This window comes from Clytia hemisphaerica, unplaced genomic scaffold, assembly GCF_902728285.1.
Source record: "Clytia hemisphaerica strain Z4C2 unplaced genomic scaffold, Clytia hemisphaerica genome assembly, whole genome shotgun sequence".
Taxonomy (NCBI): domain Eukaryota; kingdom Metazoa; phylum Cnidaria; class Hydrozoa; order Leptothecata; family Clytiidae; genus Clytia; species Clytia hemisphaerica.
Genome location: NW_027104420.1, coordinates 767840 through 787834, shown reverse-complemented (window position 1 = coordinate 787834; position 19995 = coordinate 767840). Strand labels below are relative to the sequence as shown.

General features: G+C 35.6%; 2 protein-coding genes and 1 long non-coding RNA gene across 3 annotated transcripts in view; all 3 read right to left on the bottom strand.

Annotated features, from left to right (window-relative positions):
* The window catches only part of LOC136820322 (CWF19-like protein 2), a 47809-nt gene that overhangs the window by 3170 nt on the left and 24644 nt on the right, over positions 1–19995 (bottom strand). The window contains exons 18-19 of the mRNA XM_067076518.1: positions 6834–6950; positions 6243–6281 (exon numbers count right to left, since the gene is read on the bottom strand). Coding sequence (XP_066932619.1) covers positions 6243–6281; positions 6834–6950 — 156 coding nt within the window. The remainder of the gene's footprint in view (positions 1–6242; positions 6282–6833; positions 6951–19995) is intronic.
* On the bottom strand, positions 13975–15169 carry LOC136820324 (uncharacterized). The gene is made up of 4 exons (XR_010848555.1): positions 15075–15169; positions 14858–14968; positions 14558–14708; positions 13975–14241 (listed from the first exon to the last, which is right to left on the bottom strand). It is a non-coding gene; the product is annotated as an uncharacterized lncRNA (long non-coding RNA).
* LOC136820307 (uncharacterized) lies at positions 15311–17213 on the bottom strand. The gene is made up of 6 exons (XM_067076505.1): positions 17111–17213; positions 16884–17017; positions 16224–16767; positions 15811–16055; positions 15581–15689; positions 15311–15468 (listed from the first exon to the last, which is right to left on the bottom strand). The coding sequence occupies exons 1-6, from the start codon at positions 17166–17168 to the stop codon at positions 15311–15313; spliced, it is 1248 nt and encodes a 415-aa protein (XP_066932606.1). The 5' UTR covers positions 17169–17213.

The following is a 19995-nucleotide window of genomic DNA, read 5'->3' as shown; positions in this document are numbered from 1 at the left end:
GCGCCAATGGAGTTGCTTCATTTTTCTTTCGACCAATAGCGTGGAAGCTTTGCTCGAAAAGTGTGATCGAAGCGCGCGCAAGTGGAGACCGGCCTTAATACAATATTTCCTTTCTATAACATCATTGGGGGCTTGGAATATCTTTTGAACAGCAAAGACAGACCTGAATATGAGATACTAGGAGCGGGGCGGAGGTTTTTCAGGCATAAAGAGGAAAAACGATGTGCCGCTGCACAGCGTACCTTTTTTTATCTTTTTTGGTGAAAATTGGGAAAAATTAGAAAATTTCGAGAAAACATTAGGTTTTCAGCAAGGTTCCTTTCAGAGAACTTTGGAAAAAATGCAATGTTAGGGAATTTGATAAATGAGAATTAATATGAGATGTACGCATGGTCATTTTTGAACAATTCTAATTCTAAAAGAAGGAGTTGCATTTGTGTATTGATTTCACAGCGCACGGACCATGAAGTAACCACTAACAAATATAACCTTCAGCATTTAATGATGATTCCCTGGGACCAATAGCAACGTGATTCGTAATATTGGATTCGAAAACGTGACTAGCATAGTGATGTAATGAAATGGAAGGGGGTGATCTCACCGACCATCAATGAAAAATAAGAGTCGTTTTTGCTTTCAAAACGCATAAATTTTCATGAACTAAGCTTATTTTTATAGGAACATTATCAATTGAAAAAAATTTGTTGAGCCTATTCTTCATAACTGAACTTGGAAAATTGCAAGCGGCTTCCCTGATTATGTAACACCTAGAAGCAACTATTCCTTGCTATAAAAACTTTTCTTATAAAAAAATTACCTCAATTATTCATGAGCCGAATGAATCAAAACATTCATTTTTATTGTAACGGAAGATTATCTTCTTATGTTATACAACATAGAATTCTCTACATAAGAAAATATTCCAGCTTTATCAAAGTTACGAAAGAATCAACTAATTAGTCACTATGAAGCTCCAAATGTTTGACAGAATGACCACAAACAATGATTGCGTCATAATTATGCAACCTTCCAATAGGAAAGAAAAAATGACTCAGTGACGACACAATGTAGTAAAATGAATTAGCTACATGATTATAATAAAGCGCACAAGCAAATATTCCAAGAGTGCAAGGTGCACAAGATTACATAAAAACATGTGATCAGTCATGACAGGGTTGTAAGAGCATCCTCGATCCCAGGGCTACCCCTTTAACGCTTTGGATTCGTTGACAGGGATATAAACTAAAGTAGTCGATTTAGCAAATGTTACAGCATTGATCCTTTTTACACTGCAGCATACATTTTATCAAATCCTTCAAAATTGATACTTTTATCGAGAACATTAAATTAAGTATGTAAGTTCTACGGCCCCCCCCCCAGCGGTTTGCGCTTTTTCACTTGCGTGAATACGTGAATTGGAAAGCTGTGCGTGAACAAAAATTGCGTGAATTGCGAAAATACATTGCGTGAATGCATGAACTCAGGAAAAAAATTGCGTGATTGCAGGGGAGGGGGCCTCTTTTACGGATGATCTAAAAAAAACGAACAGTTTTAAGATCTAGCGGATACACCGTTTCTCATTGCTCCCGAAGGGAGCCTATGTTGCTTCACGAGGCTGGGAGATCGAGCTGGCGAAAAATTGTTCAAGAAAACGGGACGATGTAACCTAGTGACCGCATCTAAAAGATTGCCGTGTGGTGAGCTTTTAAGCTAGCTCGACCGCGCGAACAGATATTTTGCGTTTTTCGCGCTCCAAAGTCATAGTTTGGATTACAACAACACCGCGTGAACAGAAATCTAGCGTCTTTAGCGCTCCAAAGTCATAGCTTGGAATACAACAAAAAGCAACGAAGCAACTTGGGACCAGTTGGTTTCAGAAAGTAGAAGGTATAATCCCACAGACTGTTCTGCAACTTTGATTGTAAGTAGTATAATACTATTTTATCAAAAGTAATGTTTCAGATAGGAAAAGTAATGTTCCAAATGTTTCAGATAGGATGTATGATTGAAAATTATTTTAAAGAATTTCTTTTTGCTTTGTATCCTTGTTGTATAATCAGCCAGGCATCATCAGTTACTTTACTGTTACTTTTGGGTAATTATTATCAGAAATTGGGAAAAACTTTGCATACCACCATTAACGAACCTTCTGTTTATCTCCAGGCGATGTCAATTGAATTCAATTGATCCAAATTTTCGTAATTGAACTATCAAATTTTATCAAACAGAATCAAATTATAGGTGTTTGGTTACTAAACCTGATCGAAGACGATCCTGTCGAACGAAAGAAATATTTCTATCCCCAGACAAACAAATTGCGCTGCCAGATAAGTGAACCACGCGGCTGGATAAGTGAACGTGTTGTCACGAGTTAACTCATCATGGTCGTCGACTAAGTTCGCATCATGAACGCAGGCAGAATAGGGATGGTGAAATTGACGCCCATGTGTGATCGCCCAATTGTTTAAGTACGTCTCGCAGACCACGCGTTCAGTCCTGGTTAAGTCTAAAAAAGTAACGTTAAAATCCTCGGACACGCAACAAGAAAATCCCTGGAGTCTGGGGAATCGGCAGGGTCGTTCGAACATAATTCAACTTTACCAGAATCTTTTAGTTTCGTGACTGTTCGATTTGGTTGCGGTAATCTAACACCTATCGTTTGATAATTTTAGATTAGATTGGTACCCGTGAAAAAGGGTAATTTGCATCATTTGAGGGAAACTTTACATTGCCTCTGCACTTTGTCTAAGCTAAAATGTAAATTAAATGTTTTTGACTTTTGAATTTTTTTAAATTTTGTTACCAGAAAGCTCTACTATTTGGAGGCGATACCAGTTTCCCTCCAGTGATTACCCTTTTTCACGGTAATCAAACAGTCTGATTGACATCACCTGGATATTTATTACAAATTATCTATTGACAGTTTCTTCTTCTCTATTCCTATTTCAGCTTTATGGTTTTGCCTTCCAGCCTTCGTTCATTCACCATGACAAATAAATATCATATTAACCATTAAAATAGTTTTACACGATGTACCGTCAACTGCTTTAAAGCCAGATTGACATTATATGTTTTTACGAGGTCTGAATCGCTGCTTCAAATACGCTGAGTTTGCACAAAGATAGCAGTTGTTCAACCAATCATCAAACTTCATTTTACTGTAACATAACATTTTAATGACAAGAGAGTTTTGACTTCAAAATGTTGAACAAGAATTGGAATGAATTGTCTGCATTTTTAATGGAGCTGTGCAATGTTTGTGCAATGGGACACCAAAACAGCAACCATTTTAACCGAACCTCCACAGAATCAACTTGTTTGTACTATGAAACATGGATCTGTTTGTTGTTGAAGAGGATGTGACGATAGAGAGAAAAAGCTGACCAGAAAGCAATATGTCCCATGTTATCTCTAGTAATCCCATTTTAGAGCAGTTGACGGTACACAAACTTGAAATTAACACTCCTTTTGTTGGAGAAATTCCTGAAGGATATTTCATGTTATGTTCCTGTGTTGTTGGTTGTATTTTGAATCATTTTGGTTTTGGAATGCTTCTGTATCCACTGTATTCTTTACAAAACAATATTACATTACGATATAGAAAACAACTTAGCTGAAAATTATATCATTGTCAAAATATAGTCTTGGAAATTATAAATTCATGTTTTGATATGTTTGTTATTTTTATTTTTGTTATTGTTGTTTCAAAGAAAATGCTTTTGAGAAGAAAGTCATTCTAAATATTTCCTGAAGATTATTCCAAGACCCTGCCTATAAAAAATGAAAAGCTTTGTAATTCAAGCTTTATAAGGTATCTATTAAAGGGGACATGTTTAGTGCAAGCTATGGCTGAGAAAAATTGACTACTTTGCAATATCACTATATTTCTGACAAAAATAAACACGGCATTTCGCCTTTTCTGAATTTCAATCAATCACTGTCAAATGCCTGTCATCGGGAGCATCACAGCGAAAGCTAATTGCTAGTATAAACGTTAACCTCAAACAATGATAACAACTTTCAAAGCTTTCTATAAGAATGTTTTGCGCCACGTCAAATAGCTTTACAACTTTCTTGCACTTTCTCTTATTTCTACGCTTACAGTGCACTTCGGAAGCCTAAAAAAGGTACCCTTAATGGCCGAAACTATGTAAGGTGGTTTAACGTGGATGCCCACTGTTTTGAGGAAAATACAGACCTTCTTTACATTACCTTCTAATCTGCTATAACGCTGCTAACAATTAAATCTACCTTGAATGGTTAACAGTTACATTTAAAAAAGAAACAAATATATGGAGTAGGAAACATAAAGGCTTGAATTGCAATTTTCAAATAGTTCTTAGTGTTGAAAAAATGTAGCAAATAGGCACATAACAAACACGGAGGTTAAAAGCAAGAAGGAAAAATTCTCAGCTACTAAACTGTGACTTTGTTTGTATACCTAAGTGAGAGCTAGATTTGCATTTACAATTTATAATCTGTTAATCTATTTGATATGATACAGTGTTTTATCGGTGATCCAAAAAATATCTGCAATCTGATAGGTTAAAAAGATACAATATATCTTGTATTTTACATGTAAAAATATAAATTGACGAAAAGATGTTGTTGCATTGTAGCGGTAGAAGCAATCTAACGTCACTTCGCTACAAAAGTGTCCTCCAACACAAAAAGTGCATTTTTTTGGGTCACCGATAAACCAGTTATCAGACATTTGCTCGTACAATATGGAAATATTTGACTCGTTCCAGATTTTCCGTATATTTTCCTCGCCTAAAGGCTCGGAAAATGTTGTACCGAAAAATCTCGGAACTCATAAAATATTTTTTTGTTTGGGTTTTATTTTGAATTTCCTAATAAATTCTTAACGTTAATGACATCCGCTTTTAGGGGATAAACATCCAAACAAATAAAAAAAAGAAACTGACTTTGCTCTGGTCAGTAATCCTTAAGGCCGAGCCCGAGGCCGAGTCAGTATATTTGAATATATTCAATCATGTTCTTATAAACATTATAAGATGAAAGAAAAAACTAATTCTTGGAATTCGGTAGAGTTATCCAGTTGTCCCAATATTAGGAAGATAAAACCATTGAAAAATAAAAAACTTTGAATTACATAATCAGCCGTTACAAACTTTAAGAAGAATCAACATTCGCATAAGTTTAAAATATTTGTTATTTAGGGGGGGGGGGGGGGTCTAAAATATTTCACGTCCTTAGCTCCCAGGGGGGGGGGCTCCAATTTTATTTCATTAGGCGAGACCCCCCGCGGGGACGGGGGGGGGGGACTCGATCCAAAAACCACTGAACGTGCGGCCCAAAGTTAGGCCTTTGAAATCGGACCCTTAGTGCAGGGAAAATTTAGCAAAATTTGAATTTGGCAAAATATCGACCCTTAAGGTGCATTTTATTGAAAATTTTTTACCAAAATATGGTCACATTTTCTAAATTTTATACATTTAGAGTGCAATATTTCTCATCTGACCATTTCGAGCCTTACAATGCACTTTGGGAAGCTTGGATGGTAGGTCATTTACCTTGAGTGCGTCTCCCCCGGGGCGAGACCAATTGATGATTAGTTGTTTTACGGGCCCGATGGACCATGAAATTCCAAAAGTGGAAATAAGAATAAAATTGATTTTGGTAGTACATTTTTATTTTCGTTGCTTTACAGACGATTTGTAGGTTGGGCGTTTATTTGAGGGGGCGTATATTGGAAATTTTTCCAATTTGTAAAATCGAGTGTTCTCATTTTTATTGCAGTTTGTGTCTCAATTTGTTCTTTCTAAATCTTATTTTTAAAGGCAAAACTAAGGACTGTTTTACCCAATCTTACTTTTTATTCTTAAACTGGGTTTAAATTTCTGAACTCTGAGGCTCAAATTGTTCTTAATTTGTTCTTAGGTTTTGGCTGATTTTCAGCTTCGTGTTCTTATAAAATAGTTCTAAAAAGATTATTGGCAAAAAAAACCGTACTAACGTTACAATTACGTCGGCGAAAGCATAAAATAACAGGCCTCCTATCTCAATAGACTACACAATAGACAGCTCGAGGCTTTTAGGCATGCGATGCATCCGAAGAATTTCAATATTCAAAACAAGAGCAGTGCTCATATCCCGAAGAGTAGGAGTTTTACGCTCGAAACGGATGAAGATATGACGTAACCTAGTCTAGTATCTCCAATAACCCTTATGAATATTGTTACTGAAAAAATGACTGAAAAAAACAACAATTGTGTTACCTGTTTAGAAAACATTTTGACCAAAGAATCTTTGAATAACTGAAATGAGGAAAAAAAGAGAATTAAAAATAATATTCGAGTTTTAAACAACATAAGAAAGCAGAAGATTCAGCTCAGTTTGCCGATTTTAGAATTGACCAATGTGTATTTTCACTCGTGTATTTATTCCCGGTATTAATTAATTTACTCGACCTTAGAGTTTAGCAATACTCTGTTTGAAGAGAACTGTTGTGACCAGTGAAGACTGTAATTTTATAAACTAGTCAAAAAAAGGGATTCATGAATATTGCTGGCTTGATATGACGGATAAGCATAACCAAAATTAAATTTGACGCACATTTTGACAAAGAAGATTCATCGATCAATACCTATAAAACCGTCCTCCAAGGCTTGTATGAAAGGGAAATGTGTTTGAAATTGCCGGGGATGAATGACGTCAAACACCTTACGTAATTACATGAATGGACCCGCAACTGAATACATTTTGACGATTTTCTACCCTGCTGAACAAAAACTCTTTCAAAAAATCTTTTTTTACGTTAGAGGGTCGACAGAAGTTCTCAAGCAATGTCAAGAGGGAAATAATCTTACTTTGATCTCTTGTAGCACATCTTCATCCATGTAAGTTTGACCAATGACATGATGTAAGGGTAGTATCAAGCAATGACCTTCAGTCAACGATTTGTGAATGGGTAGTGCTAAGTAGGTCTATAAAAAATAGAGAAAAAAATATACATGGTGGGGAATTTTATACGGAGATGAATAATGTTGACATTTTTGAGTGGAACAATTAAAGTGGATAGGTTAATAATGTTTCAATCATAAGCAGGTGCAAGCGAGAGTTAACTGAATAATTGTAGATTACACGCTTCTTTTTTTTATAAGAATACACCTTATAACAATGTCCATGATGAAAATGGCCAAAAAATTTAGAATATCGCAAGAATATAACCATCATGGAATTAGGCAACAAAATCTAAGAATACCATTTACAGAGCAATTTTAACTGTAAATTGCCAGTTTTCCACAGTAAGGCTTAAAATTTACGAAAATGCCATTTTTTGTGAAATTGTGTATTTCTTGTTAAATTTTCTAACCTAAGAAAATACCCCAAGAATATTTTAGGATGATTTTCCCAAAAAAGTTAAGAATATCCATGATGAAATGAAAAAACACCATTCTTATAAAAAGAAGCGCGTATAAGTGGACGAATCTTTCGAATTGATAATTTCTTATATAAAAAAGAGAGGATCTTAAACTTATTGGTACGTTGTTGTCAAGTAATCCTGGATTGGGTTGGGCTCCTTTGGAATGTTTGGAGCAAAATGATAAAAAACTTCAGATTACATTTTCCGAAGGGTAGATGAAAATGATATCAAGAGGACTCTGAAAATAACTGATTCAAAAACAATCCTATCATTCTTCGTTATTAGATAACTTAAGTAGAAAACATAATCTTTACGTAAGGTTTTATTATGCAATCTTATACAATACCCTTTCTCCGACAAAGTGTGTGAAAGCCAAAGGGAAATATTACGTAATGTCTGGTTATTCATTCCACCTACACAGTTTATCGCGGGAAATTATCAAGACTCCCAGCTAGGCGATTTTAAGAAAAACTTAATAATTTAATCTCAACTCAAAAAAGCATACTTACGTGATTGAACAGGAATTAAAAAATTGGACCCTAAGTTGCATAAAAAGCCTATTGTTATAAGGCCACTCTGTCTCTTCCCTTTATCTTTTTCAAAGAATTAACTAGGTCAAACAAAATACACACACAAGTGCACTCAAATCGAGTTGGCATCATCAGATGCGTGGCTTCAATAAAACTTCATTCGAATCAAAATTTGTTTATTCCACTCTCCATTTTGCGAAGAGGACTAACTTTTGGTTATTAAATTGTAAAAACTTTTTTGAAATCTTGGATAAATGAGAACGTTAAAAAAATCTGTTGGAGTCAGGGTAAAACCGTCTAAAATTTTGCCAATTTTTTTGTTAGACATTACAGATTTAGATTGGAAAGTTTGGCCTCAGTGGGGGTTAGGCTTAAAGGGTATAAAATTATTAGGTTTTTTGCTTGCGATTTTGGATTCTGTTGGCGATAGCCTAAAGTATGTAAACTTAATTGTTTTTACCAACGGGCAAGACATTTCAAAGCAGTTTTTTTCATCAGAATGATTTGTAAGGTTAACTTCTTCAATCCTCTACAAACTTTGACCTTAGAAGAAGTAGAAACATTTGATTCCCTTCGACGGGAAAAATCACAGACCTTCTCTTCTTCTCCAACCCTAATAATTTGTCGAAAAGATCCTGTACTCTGTTAGATGAGTCGATATTCTTAAAATATTTTCCAGACTCTACTTCTCAAATTATTCAACATTATGTAATCTGAGGTCGAAGAATATGTTTATACTCGATCCCAAACTGAACAAATTAGACGGATTTCCAACTAACTGAATGAGATAATCGTGTGAATGAAGACTCTAGAGATTATCTTCTGAGAGAGAATTACACGACATTTTCTTTTGTCTTATTTAAGCTGTAATTTTGGAACAGTCGATGAGAAATTTCTGTACTAAATCCGAGGAGTGACGGACTGGGTAGGAAACTCATCTGAAAATGAGCATGTGGCCAAACATGAAGCCTTTAAAATGGGATAATTAAGGTGCAGGGAAGATCTGACCGAAAATGGCCGGGTGTTTTGAAGTAACTCTTTAAAAAAATTTTATTTTTTTAAATTTTCCTAATTTTATTCAAAAATTAGGCATCTCAATGCTCTTTCTCTCTTGTTAACCCTAATCACACACTTCCACGCATAAAGTAGGTTACACACTGTCAGTGTTCACAACGTTCGAAAAATTTCGATACTATAGTCTAAAAGACGAGGGATAGACAAGGAAGTAGGGAGACGGTATCAACCTCCCGCATCACATTTCAAAAATTTCAAAAGAGCTTTTTTTATCGCTGGAATGCTTGCTTTAAACTCAAAAGTTGGAGAGAAATTCTATGAATTTCTTCACATATAAAAGAGACAATATTAGCATAGATCATTAGGTTACAAAATTCAAATATCGAAGCGATAAAATTGATTGAGTTCTCAAATTACGTATCATATTTAACCATCCCTTAAATCCTTAAAAGGACATACGTCTAGACTAATCAGTCCTATCACTTTAAGTCTAATTGAGATATGTTATACTATCCGGGGGAGGCACTCGATTTCTAAACGAATACATGTGTCGCCAAAAAAATTGGCTTTCAAAATCGGACTTTTACAGTGCAGCTCTTGAACAGTGAAATAGTACCCTTACAGTGCATTTTACTGAACGTTTCTCACCTTTACAGTGTAGTTTGATTGCATATCTTATTTTGCTGAAGCCACCCAAAAATGAGCCTGAGATGTCGTCACAAAGTGCAAAACAAATCAAAATGTGTGCGAGTCAAAACTATAAAGATACATCAGATTTTTACTGTCAGATTTGCGATTCAACATTCCCCAAACTCACCATTACAGTGTATCCAGCTAAAAGAAGACCCTTACAGTGCACTCTATCAAAAAGACACCCTTACAGGGTCTCGAAAAACCTACCCTTAAGGGCGGCACATGCCGTGGGTCGGACCATATGAGTGCCCTCCGGGTATACTATACACATATATCAAAATACATCTGATTAAGTTCTCTTGTATCATTATCATGTAACTTTAAGACAACATGAGAAGAATCAGTGTTTGTTAGTAAAAAATCTATTTTAATCTATTTTAAATACAAGGCCATTAAGAGTGTAGAGAATTTTCATTTAACATGAATTCTAAAATGTCGAAGGCATCTACTACTTTCTACATCTCTTCTCGATTTGCATTAAGCATAAATTATTATTCTAAGGCTCTTAGATATCAAATGTATCGCCAGAACTCGGGTTAAGAATTGGTGATATCTTATACAATTTGCTTTCCCGATGAATAAGAAAATCACGTGGTAGATTTTGCACAAAATCAACTCTTTAAAAAAAAGTTTTTGATGACGCGGCAATCATCACGTTCTAATAAGTGGTTGCTAGGACATTCTTTCGCTCGTTTTTTCCAAGTCACGTTTTCAAAAGTATTGAGATTCGCGTTGAAGGAATTATTGTGTTCTAATGGCTGACAATAACAATAGCGAACAGAAACAAATTTCTAAAGATAGTTTTTTGTTAGTCCAAAATTATAAGAATGGTGTAAATCCATTTCATCATGGATATTTTTAACTTTTTTTGGGAAAATCATCCTAAAATATTCTTATAGCACATTATTACTTTAATGTAGTTGATTGTCTATAATTTTCTTCTTTTTAGTGAACGCGAAGGGAATACAGTTTAAGTGTCCATTATGTTCATTAGGGAACAATATTGTCACTCCACTCTCAAGTAGCGTACAATTAATTCCTTCACAATCATTTTGTTCACTCAAGATTTATCAATTGAACACTTTGTTCCTTTCTGTTCCTTATCGTAAAGAATATTGTGTACCATCTAAAAGTGAATTTTCTATTCTGTTTAAGGTGTTTGATTTGTTCTTTATGTTATAAGAACATTTTAGTCATCACTCTAGTAGGAACATATTGTTTGGTGCTAAAAGGAAGTTTTCTTTTGGTACATTAATGCACAATCAAGACCTTTTCTCACGTGCGCTTTCTTGATTGGTGTATTCCTTGTATGGGGGGTCTATTTTTGCTAATTCTACAAAGAGAAATTACTTATGGTCCAATCAAGTTTAGTTTTTAACATTAACATTTAAGTTTGAAATATCCGAATACCCCCTGGCAAATGTCTTTAAAAACTAAAAATTTCACATTGAAATTTATTCATGGCACCGCCATGAAGTCGACCAGTCGACTTTTACTGGTGGACTGGAAATCTATGAATGGTGCTGCTCACGCCAAAAGAAAATTGATACTAAGATTGAATGCTCATGGGATGTTTGGATGCCCTCTCAAAAATTGTTTGCATGAAGATTTTAAAAGCAGTCGTGGATTACGCAAACACATCGATGCGAAGCACCCATGGTATTACTATTTTGACAAAGAGCCCGAGATAAGGAGAGATGAAGTTGAACTGATTTTACCAAATCGTAAGGTTTGTACGTCAAAAAAACTTGCGTTTTCGATAGACGAGGGAATCGGACAAACATTTTTTCTTTGGCTTACCACAACTTGTGTGGTGCGGAAAGAACAACAAGGAGGCTGTACAAATTGCCAAAAGAGCCATGAAATTTTTTTTATGCAAGCTATGGGAAACAATGACTGTGGCAAAGAACTGACAAACGGGTATGTAGACTGTTGTCTAGGGTCCCCGAACATTTTGATAAACTTTTTGCAAATTTTGGAGAATGATTGGAAATTATCTTCATCAGCGTCTTTGAATTACATCAAGTCATTGGGGATATGTTAGATTTTCGGAAATCTCAAGGTGTTTCTGATGATGATTTAAGATGTTTTACCGTTACAGAAGTTTATCTTAGAAGAGCCAGGGAAAATTTGGGCAAAAAAAAGAACCTTGAATGCACAAGAAACCTTGACTTAGAAACTTTAATTTCGAGAAATAGTTGGGCAACGATAGAGGAGATGGAGCAGGTAATCCCGTTCCATATGAAACCATTTAAAACTATTATCGAAAAGTGCCAAAACAAGAGTGAACTTGTGACAAAAAATGACATAGTATTTTGCATTCGTTTTATCACGACCATGTTATTTCTCCGTGTTAAGTGTTCAAGACCAATGACTTTTCAGTTTCTAACAGTACCTATGATCGAAAAAGCTAGAATTAATGATGGATTCATTGACCAAACCGAATTCAAAACTGCATCAACGTTTATTTTTGATACTTTGATTATTACAGATGACATAATGGAAATTATTGACCTATATCTTAATCATGTAAGACCTCGTCTACAACCAAGATGTGATTATCTCCTCATTTCAACTAATGGCACTCAATATCAATCGTTAACTTCTGCAATGGTAATGCTAGTACATCAAGCGATCGGTAAGAACATTAATCCAACACGCTATCGACAAATTATCGAGACTGAGAGCAGTGAAAGACTTTCTGTTGAAGAACAAAGAATCATTAGTGAAGATCAAAAACATAGTTCCAGAGTTGCTAAGGTTCATTACAAGAAAAAACAGTCTCGAATTGTCGCAGTTGAAGGTAGAAAATGTATGGACAAGATGACTGAAACAGCAAGGGCGGAGAAAAATATAATGTCTATGTACAATAATATAGATAGTCAATTTGATTCAAGAGTCCTTGAACAAAGCCAGAAAATAATTCAAGCAGTTGCATCCTCCTCAAAGGAACTTGAAGCTAATCCTTACGAACCTGTTTCGAATAACGTGACCATGTCAATTTTATCGAATGAAGCATTAGTAAATGATGTCGATAGGGGAACTAAAACTTTTGTAAATAGTGAGAACAACATCGTGGACTTAAAAAGGGAGATAACTAATATTCAGGAAAATTCCTCCAAAAAAACAATTAAGAATGTACGTTTTACAATCGAGGAAGACAGGTGTTTGCGAGCAGGCATTGTCAAATATGGAAAGCTTTGGAGTCAGATACTAAGGGATGAGGAGTTTAATTCATTATTCAACGAGAACAAGAGACAGTTTACGTATGAGAGCAGATTCTGTTGCATTTAAAACTGGTTGCTCTTTACAAAGATGATTTTATTTGTAATTTTTAATGTCGATATATTTTGTGAAAATACATAACTATAAGTTCAATTATCTAATTTTCTAAGTAGACAAAATCAATATTTGACGAAGTTTTCTTTTCTTGTTTTTGTAGTGTACAAAAAAATTTAAATTGGTTTTTCGATTGTGTTATATATCTTTTTCGAGAGCTTTCTATTTGAAAAAGTGTGTCCAAGGCGATCTTAAGGTTTGACTAACCAGGACTGTTAGTAACTATTAGTTTATTTTTAACTCTAACAGTATTTTCATATAATTCAATTCCAAATAAGAATTTTGTATTCACTATAAAAAAATGTAAAGGACTAAATTATTAAAATTTAAATTGGTTTTTCGATTGTGTTATATATCTTTTTCGAGATCTTTCTATTTGAAAAAGTGTGTCCAAGGTGATCTTAAAGTTTGACTAACCAGGACTGTTAGTAACTGTTTGTTTATTTTTGACTTTAACAGTATTTTCAAATTCCAAATAAGAATTTTATATTTACTATAAAAATGTAAAGCCTAAATTATTTGTGAAAATGTTTTATTAGGAATATCATGTTTTCCTCTAAAATTATGACTTTATGATGATAAATTGATGCATGTCTTAAAAAAGGCTCCTTTTTCTATTTTTCAATCAAATCCTAAAGTTACTTTATCTTAGAACTGGGAAATAAGAGACGACTCAGCTGGTACACAACATTGTTTAAACGTTGAAAACGGTGAAAAAGAATAATTGCCGTTATATGAACGTTCAAACATCATTGTCTACCGACTAGAAAAGAAAAACAACAAAAGATGTTTTTTAACTATTTATTGGTGGTCTGTTTACAATTATCGTCATCAGCGTTCTCAGACGTTTCAACTCTTCCTCAATATTGGGGTAGCACAACAAACAAATCCCTTTATGTCAAATCCTTCTCGGACCTTTCCCTTCACCAAGCACCATGCGTCGAACTCGGGTTTCGGGATGCGACATTTCACACCCCCTTTTGGCTCAAGTGAAAGGGTCATCAAAATTGAGATAATAATGTCCGGTTAATCTTTCTCTTCTGCCCATGTTTGTGGCCAAAACTTTTCTAACCTCCCGCCAGTACTCGTAAGAGTTTAGATCTTCAAATTTGTATCTTGTTTTCCCCAGTTTAAATCTGAGGATTTCCTCCTTTCGTAGAGGACTTGCGGCTAGTTTGGGCGTTGCCATCTGCTTGTAACTTGCTTCGCCTTCGGTTTCTGATAGATCCGTTGATTCCAAAAGTCGTTTTTCAGTGGCAGAGTCGATTTCACTTTCTATTAAAACGAAAATGTAAACCTTTTTCTCAAGTATCCAAATATCGAATTATCAAAAATTAAGCGATGCAAACTATCCACCTGGCACGCAACCTTGTTTCAACGTTCATCTATCGTTATATGGACCTTCTAAACGTTATATAAATGTTGAAACAACGCTGTGTGTCAGCTGGATAACGAAAGATTCCATTGTAAACGTATTTTTGTATTTAATTTTAGTTCATAAAGAAAGTTTAAAATTGTAAACGATTAAAGTGATATTGAGTTGTGAGAGAAACATTTTTATGATAAAAATATGAATAAAACAAAAAATTACCAGTATTAGATGTGATGTCGGGATCTTGTATCAATTGATCCTGAGGTGTAGTTTCCGGCTCTATCTGTTGACGTTGGTGCGGAGTATTACGGTGGCTTTTTAAACGGTTCTTTCCCATTCTGCTTCTTGTATTGATCAGGTTTCGGTTGTTCTTCACAAAATATAAAATATAATAAAGGTTTAATAGTGTAAAAATAAAACTATGCAAAGAAGTTCACAACCTTTATTATGGTCTATATTCAGTTTTGGCAGCGGTGATTTGAGTCTTTTAATGAAATTTCGATACAAATGGCTATTTACCTATATCTTTATACTGCTTTTCAATAGCTGCACCATTGGCTTGTTCTTGGTTTTTCGACATTTCCAGGTTACTGTCGCTAATTGTTTGGAGAACGCAATTGGTTGATTGCCCTGAAAGTAAACAAAGCGATGTTTTGAACACAAGAAATTTCCATTAGGATGAATGATTTATCTTTTTTCAATGAAAATTATTTCAAATATCAACCCACATATTTACCTTGTCCAGAAGCTACATTTTCTTGCATCACTTGACTCATGGGTGCTTTCTCTGGTACTTTTCGGGATGTGCGATGACTTTTTAACGGCTCTTTACCAGTCTTTGTTTTGTATTCGCTCATCATTGGCAGTTCTAAATTAGATTAATACAAATACCGATATAATTGTAAACATCAATATCTGTAACTCGCCTATGTAATTTTGTCCAAGAACAGTAATGTTAGAAGTAATGACCACTTAATTTTTTGTTTCTATTTTCTTTACGAGGCAATCCTTACCTATATTGTTGTACTGCTGCGCAAATATCTCGCCCGTTGATTGTTTTGGCTGTTTGGTTGATGGTTCAAAGTCACTGTCCTCACTATCCGTCTGACGAACACGTTTCAATGGTCTTCCTAAAAGTACAATGAATTAACTCGTTTTGATGGAGAGGTCGTTTCTAGCGAAAATAGTAATAAAATTATGGACAGAAGAAATAAGTATAAATAAATAAGCTCAAAAAGTTACCTTTTCCACTCGTTGAGCTGTTTTCAACCGTGAATGCCACTTGTTCGGCCGGTTCAATTTGAGAACCACGCATCTTTGCCATTTCTTCGTTTGAGACGGGTTTTGTTATCTAGAAACAAGTTGGAAACTTATTATCTATTAAATTTTGACGATTGAATTTGCTTACTTGAAAAAAACAGAATAACCAATATATCCATCCAAAAATAAAAACTTTCAGAGGAAGTATTTACTTTTCGAGGGATGAAGTCGTTGTTGTCTCTGAGGAAAAACATTTCCGGCTGGTGGATTGGTCTAAGGTTCTCTTTGATCTCTTTCACGATCCAAAGTAGCACATTGAAAGCATATTTGGACATCCAATCGGTGACGTTTGTGTTTTTGGAAGGCAGTCTCTGCATTTTGTAGATGTCGAACCTCTCGTCAACATCTTCTTGGTCGGAGCCGTAGTTCGGAAGTTTGTTGCACGTGATGTAAATTCCTGAACAGAGAGGGAAGTCAGATATTTTTGTTAATATTAAACTTCAAATTACCAAAAGCGGAGGAAAGATGTGAGAGCCCCTCTTACCGTTATCTTCAAGTATGGCGTAATCAATTTTTATACGGATTGATAATTACAAAGCTAGTTTTATCATCGATTTTTACTGACCTGCATTATTTTGAATCAACTCTGGTGTACTGAATTTCCGTGATATGGTGAGATTGCCGCCCTGAAAGAATATCTTTGCCATATCTGCGGACATAAATTTTTCCGTAAATTCGTCAAGAAAAACAAGTTGGATGTCGTCCCGGATTTGACTTAAACCAAAGGTTTTCTCTTTGGAGATGGTACACCAAAACTCCGGGAGGGTGAGGCTTGTAATTACTTTTACCATTGACGTCTTGCCGGAATTCTTGTCTCCGACGAGCAATGGTTTGGTCGTTTTCATCGGTAATTGGCTAGCCAAGAAACACTGATAAAATTTGATTAGAAATGTGGTGCGTTTTATTCGAGTGTCGATGCTGTTTTCTACGCACTCTGCAAAGTAGTTATAATCAAAATCTTTATGATGCTCCTTGTATATGCGTGGTGAATATTTTCCCAAGTCTTCTTGTTTGTATGGACATGGTATAAACTGCATACTGGACAGTTTAAAGAATTTTCCTCCAGACGTTTCGATTATGTCGGAATCAAAGAATAGCTGTTCGACCAACTAAAAAATTGGAATAGTTAAAAATGGTTACAACTTCATTTGTCCAACGGTGCTAAATAAGACATTATTTGTACAAAAAACGTCTAGGTGATATAAGATTTTAGACAAATACTTACGTTACAGTCTGGCTTCGAAAAGAATCCAGTCAATTGATTGACATATCTTGCAAACTTTCCTTTATCACTTGTGATGTTGATGATTGAGTGCATGTACGCCTCGGCACTGCTCAATCGTCTATATGCGTATCGAGCTTTAAAATAAGAAAATAAACTCATGAGTCATTTTTGTCAACCTTTTTGAATCAAGCGCCAAAATATAAAACCAGTCAAAAAAGATAACTCACCACCCTCGTATAGGACGTAAAATGATCCTTTATAGAAGCCATGTTTAGCGTTTCTCATTGCTTTTCGGACTTCTTCCAATGCCCGCTCAAAGTCCGAATCAGGTTCGCGATTTAACAGGTCCTGAGAGGACAAAACACCACATTCCAAACCGCATTTAAGACCAACCCGACAAAGGGCACTTTGACCATCTTTGACCATTTGATGAAATTCTGGACAAAACGTTAACAAGGAGCAGGCCTCTATGTTTTTACCAGCAATTAATTCGACGGAAAATGGATTGTTGTGATCCTGCGAAATTAAAAAAGCAAAACATGTTTTCAATATCCCGTATTTTGCATGATGGGCTACAATCGATGTAGCCCGGTGGAAGCCCGTCGATAGCCCGTCGATTTTAGCTTGAATTTAGTTGGAAGCCTGTAGCCCGTTCATATATCACTATAAGAGAGTTTTGCAGTGACGTAACTGTTAAAATGGAAAGGGATTGGGTCAGAAAATAGAAATTCGAGGCATGCGCACTAAATTCAAACTGAGACTTTGTAATTTTTAATCATTTTTGTAAAAAAATGGGCTACAATCGATGTAGCCCGGTGGAAGCCCGTCGATAGCCCGTCGATTTTAGCTTAAATTTAGTTGGAAGCCTGTAGCCCGTTCATATATCACTATAAGAGAGTTTTGCAGTGACGTAACTGTTAAAATGGAAAGAGATTGGGTCAGAAAATAGAAATTCGAGGCATGCGCACTAAATTCAAACTGAGACTTTGTAATTTTTAATCATTTTTGAAAAAATGGGCTACAATCGATGTAGCCCGGTGGAAGCCCGTCGATAGCCCGTCGATTTTAGCTTAAATTTAGTTGGAAGCCTGTAGCCCGTTCATATATCACTATAAGAGAGTTTTGCAGTGACGTAACTGTTAAAATGGAAAGGGATTGGGTCAGAAAATAGAAATTCGAGGCATGCGCACTAAATTCAAACTGAGACTTTGTATAATTTTAATCATTTTTGAAAAAATGGGCTACAATCGATGTAGCCCGGTGGAAGCCCGTCGATAGCCCGTCGATTTTAGCTTAAATTTAGTTGGAAGCCTGTAGCCCGTTCATATATCACTATAAGAGAGTTTTGCAGTGACGTAACTGTTAAAATGGAAAGGGATTGGGTCAGAAAATAGAAATTCGAGGCATGCGCACTAAATTCAAACTGAGACTTTGTAATTTTTAATCATTTTTGAAACAAATGGGCTACAATCGATGTAGCCCGGTGGAAGCCTGTTGATAGCCCGTCCATATTAGCTTGAATTTAGTTGGAAGCCTGTAGCCCGTTCATATATCACTTAAAGAGAGTTTTGCAGTGACGTAACTGTCAAAATGGAAAGGGATAGGGTCAGAAATTAGAAATTCGAGGCATGCGCACTCAATGCAAAATAACATTTTGTAATTTTTAATCATTTTTGAAAAAAATGGGCTACAATCGATGTAGCCCGGTGGAAGCCCGTCGATAGCCCGTCCATTTAGCTTGAATTTAGTTTGTAGCCCGTCATATATCACTTAAAGAGAGTTTTGCAGTGACGTAACTGTCAAAATGGAAAGGGATAGGGTCAGAAATTAGAAATTCGAGGCATGCGCACTCAATGCAAAATAACATTTTGTAATTTTAATCATTTTGAAAAAAATGGGCTACAATCGATGTAGCCCGGTGGAAGCCCGTCGATAGCCCGTCCATTTTAGCTTGAATTTAGTTGGAAGCCCGTAGCCCGTTCATATATCACTTTAAGAGAGTTGTGCAGTGACGTAATTATTGAAAATGAAAGTGACTATGTCGGTAATTCAAATCTGACGCGTGCTAACTGTTTCATACATAAGTTATATTGCCAATTGAGTGCATATACGTTGATTTTAAAACACGAACCTAGTCCCTTTCATTTTCAATAATTACGTCACTGCACAACGCTCTTAAAGTTATATATAAACGGGCTACAGGCTTCCAACTAAATTCAAGCTAAAATGGACGGGCTATCAACGGGCTATCAACGGGCTACATCGATTGTAGCCCATTTTTTTCAAAAATGATTAAAAATTACAAAGTCTCAGTTTGAATTGAGTGCGCATGCCTCGAATTTCTATTTTCTGACCCAATCCCTTTCCATTTTAACAGTTACGTCACCGCAAATCTCTCTTATAGTGATATATGAACGGGCTACAGGCTTCCAACTAAATTCAAGCTAAAATGGACGGGCTATCAACGGGCTATCAACGGGCTACATCGATTGTAGCCCATTTTTTTCAAAAATGATTAAAAATTACAAAGTCTCAGTTTGCATTGAGTGCGCATGCCTCTAATTTCTAATTTCTGTCCCAATCCCTTTCCATTTTAACAGTTACGTCACTGCAAATCTCTCTTATAGTGATATATGAACGGGCTACAGGCTTCCAACCAAATTCAAGCTAAAATGAACGGGCTATCGACAGGCTACCACCGGGCTACATCGATTGTAGCCAATTTCTTTCAAAAATGATTAAAAATTACAAAGTCTCAGTTTGAATTGAGTGCGCATGCCTCTAATTTCTAATTTCTGTCCCAATTTCTAATTTCTGTCCCAATCCCTTTCCATTTTAACAGTTACGTCACCGCAAATCTCTCTTATAGTGATATATGAACGGGCTACAGGCTTCCAACTAAATTCAAGCTTAAATGGACGGGCTATCAACGGGCTATCACCGGGCTACATCGATTGTAGCCCATTTTTTTCAAAAATGATTAAAAATTACAAAGTCTCAGTTTGAATTGAGTGCGCATGCCTCGAATTTCTATTTTCTGACCCAATCCCTTTCCATTTTAACAGTTACGTCACCGCAAATCTCTCTTATAGTGATATATGAACGGGCTACA